We start from the raw sequence: 8,125 nt of genomic DNA, 5'->3' as shown, positions 1-8,125 counted from the left end.
TTATCATGATTATACATCTTCTATTGCATACTAAAATCCATTAAACTTACTATAAACGGTACTAATTTGACATTTGGCGCTCCAACAAATGCTTATAGGTTTGTTAACGACGAAATTTGGTAAGCCCAAAGTCATCATCGGCTTAGAGTCACTATTGGCTTCAGAGTTATAGAATCAGCCGATGGGAGTTGTCAAATTGCCAACAACCGTGTTCTCGATGGAGTCGGATCAACTAAAGGGAATTTATCCAAAAGAGTCTGAGTTCAAGAAGGATGCGGCATGACAGTTTATCTATTAATTAGGAATAGTTTGTTGGTTTCCTTTTATCTTTAGAAAAGTGTGTTTAGTGTTCGATAAGGATTTTATGTTTTCCTTTTATCTTTAGGATAGTTTATTTCTTGTCCGACAAGGACTTGTATCAACTCATGGGTGTAAATATGTACACCTGGGGTCTATGTAATCTATCAATCTCGATCAATACAACTACTCTCAGCGCATCGCCACCCTCTTCCCTGAGGTTTTTTACTTATCAACCGGCGGAATTTGGCACCTGACGCGGGGCTGCATCGGCTTTCGATCTCTGGCGAAGGGATAAGTCCTACGTTCCGCCGGCCCTGGTGAATCTATCGGCTACATTGGTGTTGTTCAAGGCTGCATCGCTTCGATCTCTTGGATCGCTCTGGTTTGGTTGATATATTTGCCCATCTGATATCTCAATTCTATCTCTAATTGCATTGTATTTAGAGATGAATCGGTTTAGTTGGGACTGACTCGGTTAGGTCTGATCTCCTGTCTTAGCCGATATATCTCTACAATCACAATGTTGTTCTAAATAGATTTGTTATATCCATCACATTGGACAGATCTATCGGCTTATCGAGTATTAGATTTTCATATACAATCTTGTGCTGCATCGGTTAGGTTCGACCTACTAGATTGTTGTTGATAATATAAGTCTTGCTAAGCCGATAGGTTCATGCTAATGTTTTATTGGGGTGCTAGCCGATAAGTTATCTGGACGTTGCATTGGCTTATAAGGATTACATACAAGTTAGATTTAGCCGATGACAACTAAGCCGATCGCTTTTATATCATTATCTACATATAGCTGATTGCTCAACCCTATCGACATCGGCTGGAATCGGCATCGGCTAATATCGGCTATCGGCTGGAATTACTCCATCGGCTTGTCAGCCGATTGGCTCATTGATCTTCAATTTATATATCTTGTCAGCTGCAGGGTCAAACTGACTGGCACGCTCGTATCTTACCAACCTTTGGTCCTACACTGGAGCTAAACAGATATCGCAGGCCAGTGTGTTCTCTAAATAGTTGATTTAGTGTATTAATGATGTATTACGCTTATTTTATTGGCACATACACAATTTCAAAATAGTGATAATAAGTCGTGGTGACAAAAGGATAATTAATACATAACCGGTACAAAGTGATTTTGAAAGATATTCTTATCATTTAAGTCTATGGTCTATCTCATGGCGTAAAAATGGTGAGATATGACTTTTGTTAGCATTATTTCATAAAACAGTAAATAAGATGCCCACTAGTTATATAAAAAGCCATGTTAAATAGAACATGATATTGAAAATAACATGCACTCTTTAGTGTTTATTATTGTGAACTCTATAATATTAGGTATCCTAAATTTAATAATTTTTAAAACTAGAATTAATAAATACTACGTGCAATGCACACACTTTTTTATTGATATCATAATCATTATATATACTAGGTGAAACCCCACTCGTTGGTGCAGGAGTTTGGTATAATAATAATAATAAATAAAAATAATGTGTAAGATAGCTAGACGACATAAACTCGCTTAAATTGATGTGGTTTATCATAATTTAAATAATATATAGAATGTTGATCCAAATGTAAAAGTAATATGATGTGGTTTTATGAGAGAAGAAAATGAGGGAGATAATTCCGACCATATATTAATCATTTGGGGGGGTTAGAAACAACTGATGTGATATGGCTTAATGATACAAGAGAGAAAGAATATAAACTAATTAAGTGACGATGAACTGTATAGGTATATAGATATTATACAAAATGTTGGAGAGATATATTGAAATATTTTGATTATGTGGAATGATGATTTAACATGTTTGGATTTTTAAAGCTCTAAAATGTAAGTGAGGATAAACTATATAGTCATATAGGATATTAAAAAAAATTGATGGAGATATATATTGAAATATTTTGTGAATTATGTGGGATGATAATCTAATTAACATGGTTGAATTTTAAAGCTCTAAAACATAATAAATTAGCATGCTTGCATGAGGTTTAAGATGTAATAATTATTAGTGGATTATGTGGCATCTTTGCATGTTGAGCTTTAGAATTTAGTGCGCCTTAAGTTTATAGAAATATATGATTAATCAAATACTAAATACGATGTTGTTTTCTTTATTGTAGCATTTAAGAAGGGTCTGCAACTTTTGCAACTCACAAATTTAAATTTAAATTAATAAAATACTAAATACTACTAGTATGTTTTTATTCAGGTGTATAGTAAAGTGGGGAAGGGGAAAAAGTATGCACAATACACTTTATCTTTCTCTAAATTACAAACTGTAATCTAAACTGATATGACTGCGTCGGAATTTTATGTGTAACATAGGAGCTCCCTCAAAGCACCCGAATAGTATAATAATGAATAGATAGATGACGTTTTACCCACATTAGACTTTCCATTTAATATTTTTTTAGGTTCATAATAAAGTTAAAGATTAATAATCAGTGAATTATAATTGACATTGACTCTTCTCTTAACATTCAAATATTAATATTTCTACAGTAATAACTATAATAATAGCTTTTGCATTTGCACGGTTCGTATACCTTAAAAAAATGTGATACTCCTTTATTTGCTGATATTCTCTCACCTTTGGAAGAATCGACGTATACTTATATGATACTCGGCCCTTTAAAATCGATAACCTAAAATAGAGGAGAGAATAAAAGAAGAGTAAATTGCAGTTTAGGCTATATATTTTGACCCTCGTTGTGGGTTGGATTAGGTCTTAGCCAATGTTTTCACTTTGGACCATATAATATAGCCATTTGTTTCATCTTACACCACCCTCTCATCTTCCCCAAATTCAAACAGCTCATCATTGATGGCATAAAATCACTCTCGAGTATGGGACAATATTAGTGGCATTGGTACACCACGCACAAGCTAATAGACATCAGCCTCAACTCAATGAAGCAAAGAAAAAAGAGAATTAGGAAACACAAGTCCAATATAAAACTTGTGCAAAAATACCTAGTCTAAAGTGATACTATTAGCTTACCCTTAGTCTAACTTGCAACTCTGATAATAAGATGTGGCCCAATGTACAATTCCCACGTAAAAGAATCATACAAAGAGGGAAAAAGAAGTGCAAGAAAGAGGAAAAGAAGAGGATTTTTTTTTTGGTTGGGCAAACAAAGAGATGTGTACTGGAGTAGTGGGGCAGCAAACACTATTCTCTCTCCATCCTTTTAAAGCTCACCACCCTATACAAGAACCTTTTTATTTATATCTGCTGGGCCTGTGAGTGTGGGGAAGAAGAGGCGGAGAGGTGTTGCCCAGGCATCTTGGCCAGCTAGGATGTTGAAGGATCGAAGCTTTCTCTGAAAGGGAAAGCAAGAGGAGCAAGAGAGAGAGAGAGAGAGAGAGAGAGAGAGAGAGAGAGAGAGAGTGAGTGAGAGAGGTGGTGTGGTGCAGTGCAGTCAAAGCTGGCATTTCTCTCTATTTTTGCATTATTATTCCCTTCTCCCATCCCATTTCTTCCCCATTCATTCAAACCAAGAAAAAGCTTATAAAATACGGGAGGCGATGGGTGTAGGAGAGGTAGAACGACAGGGTCCGTATATATAACCTCTCCTCTCTTCCTTCCTGCCTAGCCCTTCTTCCTCCTCCCATCTCCCCTCTTCTCTCTTCCTGTGGGCGTGTGTCCTGTGTCCCCCGGGGGATCGGCCAAGGCGTCCGTTTGGGTTGGGTCGATTGATGCGTAGGAGGCAATGGCGGTGTCCTCGCCAACTTCTGCTCCGGAGAAGAAGAGGAAATGGCTGCTCAGCAACAGGAAGGTCAGTGCTTGTGCTCTGCTTGCTATCCGTTTCTCTCTGTCTCGTTCTCTTTCCTCCATTGTTGGTTCGGTCGGGTACCATCTGCTCGTTGCCGAACAGAACCAATGGCTCATCTGTTCAAGAACTGTGTATGGTCGTTGGTACCGCACAAATGCCAAGAGCATTTTGGTCCTTACGTTTTGACTTGAGAAGTTTCTGTTCAGTCCAAACGCGAGGACGGCTTGTTCGAGCCAAGAACCATTTGCCCCTTTCGATCTTGCCCGGCGTGCAGGTTTTGTTTGCTTGTTTCGTTCAAGAACTGCTTGATTTGAGCGCATTCCATCTCCTCGTCTTGTTTTGGTTGTTTTTGTCCCCTTTGTCCACCCAAAAGAAAAAAAAGATTTTTCTTTCCTGGCTCCACAGATTTGTTGATCTTTCCCTGTTTCTGCAAAGATCCAAGTCTTGGATTGGAAAATCTCATGTCGATCGGTTTTGCAGGTGATCGACAAGTACCTGAGGGAGGCGAGGGCGATTCTTGCGACGGCGCCGGAAGCCGGCGGCGGGGACGCCGTGGCGGCCCTCGGCCTAGTAGACGCGGCGCTGGAGCTGTCGCCGCGGATGGAGTCCGCACTGGAGCTCCGGGGCCGCGCCCTCCTCTCTCTCCGGCGGTACAGGGATGTGGCGGAAATGCTGCGGGATTACATCCCCAGCTGCGCCAAGACATGCTCCGGCGACGACACCTTGTCGTCGTCGACATCGTCGTCCCTCTCGTCGTCCGGCTCCGGTGACCTCGGCACGATATCCCGGGCCAAACTCCTCTCGCCTGACCGCCACCGCTCCGACGCGGCGGCCGAACCAGGCGCCGCAGCCGCCCGCTCATTCCGCTGCTTCGACATCTCCGAGCTCAAGCGCCGCGTTCTCGCCAGCCTCTCCAAGAATCCCAACACGGACACCCAATGGAGGTATAAACCTTCACCATTACTTACACCTTGAATTAATTTCTGGATTCATTACATTCATCTGATTTTCTGATGTGCGAAATCGGGCAATGTGCAGGTACTTAGTTCTTGGCCAAGCTTGCTTCCACCTCGGGCTGATCGAGGACGCCATGGTGCTTCTCCAGACCGGACGCCGCCTCGCCTCCGCGGCGTTCCGCCGCGAGAGCGTGTGCCTGTCGGAGGACAGCTTCTCTTCCTCCTCCCCGGCGGCAGCCGTGGCGCCGATTCCTTCAGGGAACACCACCAAATCCGGGTCGGCGTTCATCATACCGGCCATGGAGTCGGAGGCCGTGTCCCAGCTCCTCGCGCACGTCAAGCTCCTGCTCCGCCGGCGCACGGCTGCCATGGCCGCGCTCGACGCTGGCCTCCCGGCGGAGGCCGTCCGCCATTTCTCCAAGATCCTAGAGGCGCGCCGTGGCGTGCTGCCGCACCCGTTCGCCGCCGCGTGCCTCGTTGGCCGCGCCGCCGCGTTCCAGGCCGGTGGCCGCCCCGCCGACGCCATCGCGGACTGCAACCGTGCGCTCGCGCTCGACCCCGCCTACATCCCGGCGCTCCGCGCCCGTGCCGACCTTCTTCAGTCCGTGGGTGCGCTTGCCGATTGTCTCCGTGACCTTGACCATCTCAAGCTACTCTATGACGCCGCGCTCCGGGACGGGAAGCTTCCAGGCCCCAGGTGGCGACCACAGGGTGGCGTCCGGTACCGCGAGATCGCCGGCGCGCACCGCAAGCTTACCGCGCGCATCCAAGGGCTCCGCAGCCGTGTCGCCGCCGGCGAGGCGTGTAACATCGATTACTACGCGCTTCTGGGTGTTCGACGCGGATGCACGCGCTCTGAGCTGGAACGCGCGCACTTGCTGTTGACTCTGAAGCTCAAGCCTGACGGCGCCGTGGTGTTCGGCGAACGGCTGGAGCTGGTGGACGAGCACCGTGACCTGGAGGCGGTGCGCGACCAGGCGCGCATGTCAGCGCTGCTGTTGTACAGGATGCTCCAGAAGGGTTATTCTTTCATCATGTCCGCGGTAATTGACGAGGAAGCTGCCGAGAGGCAGAGGGCGAGGGAGGCGGCTGCCGCCGCTGCTGCCGTAGCAGCAGCAGCAGCCGCGGCTGCAGCGGCGGCTTTGGCGGTCAAGCAAGAGGCCACAAAGCAAGAACTTGCCGCGCCACCAATGCCGGAGAAACCGAGGCAGACGGAGAGCGCTCCCTGCGCGAAACGCTCCATGGCATCGAAGGCCAAACCGAAGGCAAAGCCCGCTGCGACCGTGCCATCAATGATGTCCAGGAAGGCAGCGACCACGACGACCACGGCGAAGGCGGCGATGTCCAAGGCAGCAGTGACCGCGCCCAAGGCAGCGGCAGCAACGGCAGTAGCAGCGACCGCCGTGGCGGCTGCGGCGACGGCAGCATCGACGTCGACGGCGGCGCCGGTGTACCAAGGGGTGTTCTGCCGCGACATGGCGGTGGTGGGGACCCTGCTGTCACGCGGCGGGTTCGTCGACCGCGCCATGCCGGTGAAATGCGAGGCGATGAGTTGCTGACGGGTGCCAGCCATGGCACGGCGATCCATCAGCAGGACGTCGCCGGCGCGATCTGATGCGGAGTGTACGGACCACGCGGGGATGGATGGAACAGAAGATCCAGCACGGTGGCGGGAAACCGGAGAGAAGTTTGAATTGTTCGATACATCTTCGCTATTGTACAGTTTGGGGAGAGGGGTACTTGAAAAAAAAAATTGAACCGGACCATTCAGAAAACCAGCACCAAAAAAAAAAAATCAGAGTGGCAAGGCCAAATTGTTGGCAGGGAGGTGTGGATTGGAGGGTAAATTTTTGGTTGCATCTTCTTTAATGTGAGTTGTTACAGTGCAGTTAGCCCTCTACTCCTACCTGTGTTGTTGAGCTACTGGTACCCCTAATATTATCATGTGTATACATCCTCCTTTTTTTTCCTTCTCTCGTTGGCCTCAAGATTCTTCTGCTCTCTGCTCTCTGCACTGCTAGTGTACTCCACACACATCTATCCATCCTGTGTATCCACTAGGGCACCAGGCATCTTTGCATCATCGCTTCCGGCCAACGCGTTTCAGAATCATCAGAGAGGATGGGGCGACTCTTAAAGCTACGTGTAAATGATGCACAGTGACTGATTGCTTGGGGCTCTGCTGCTGGTGTGTGTGTCCACCTCTCCACTGGCCTCTGCGTGCAGAGCGCCCCTCTGCAACCGTGGCCCTGATGATGCGATCTAGCGGTAGATACTACTAGGATGAACTGTGCTACGCATGACCTCACCGGGTGGCTTTTGCAAGGGGGAAAGACGCGCCGTGCCATGGTTGTGGTGGTGTGGTGTCTCTTTGCTGCGAGCGAGCAGATGGGAGGTCAGGTCAGAGCACCAGAGGCAGAGAAGAGAGAACCCCAGAGAGGCAGAGAACTCTCCTCTCCTCTCCACTCCTTTGCAGCCACCAGTGCATGTTACAGCGTGCATCACATGACTACTTTTTTTTTCCCACCCAAACGTAGTACGTGTGGTGGTGGCATCAGAAAGCGAACGATGACGCGGATGCATCCCTGTCGTCACGGAACAATCTAGCAGTATTGCTGATCAGATCCGATCGATCTGCACCGTCCAACGGCTGTCACAGCGTGGCAAGGATTACGCTAACGAAACCCGTCCTTAATCCAGCAGTAGTTTAATGGCATCGAGTGGCTGGTTTCTGGAGTACTACAGGTCAGTGCGCGTCATCTAGTCGCCGTATCTCCGATTCGTTGTCGCAGGAGGAGATTTGACGGTCTGATCGATTGATGGGGTTTGATTGATTTGACGGGGATAGGCCGGGCCAAGGGTGACGCACGGCACGGGGTCGCGTGAGCTGCAGCGGCCGCGGTTTGTTTACCCGCTAATTTGCCTCGGGTTAGACGTAAGCGCGAGGCAAGTTGAGGGGCTAAACAAAACACGGAAATTAACGGGGCTCTGATTTCTGATCCCTTGTGCGTAGCGTAGCGGAGAACAGGAGGAGATAAGGGTTTCTGACGGTTGTGAGTTGTAACTGT

The 8,125-nt window shown here is 47.6% G+C and overlaps 1 protein-coding gene across 1 annotated transcript; it reads left to right on the top strand.

Moving 5' to 3' along the window:
- The first annotated feature begins 3,561 nt into the window (after positions 1-3,561).
- On the top strand, positions 3,562-7,030 carry LOC127767753 (uncharacterized). Its single transcript, XM_052293191.1, has 3 exons — positions 3,562-4,104; positions 4,582-5,045; positions 5,140-7,030. Exons 1-3 carry the CDS (start codon positions 4,039-4,041, stop codon positions 6,614-6,616), a joined length of 2,007 nt encoding a protein of 668 aa, XP_052149151.1. The 5' UTR covers positions 3,562-4,038; the 3' UTR covers positions 6,617-7,030.
- Positions 7,031-8,125: the final 1,095 nt, after the last annotated feature.

This window comes from Oryza glaberrima, chromosome 3 (assembly GCF_000147395.1).
Source record: "Oryza glaberrima chromosome 3, OglaRS2, whole genome shotgun sequence".
Lineage (NCBI taxonomy): Eukaryota > Viridiplantae > Streptophyta > Magnoliopsida > Poales > Poaceae > Oryza > Oryza glaberrima.
This window is presented reverse-complemented; position numbering and strand designations above follow the sequence as displayed.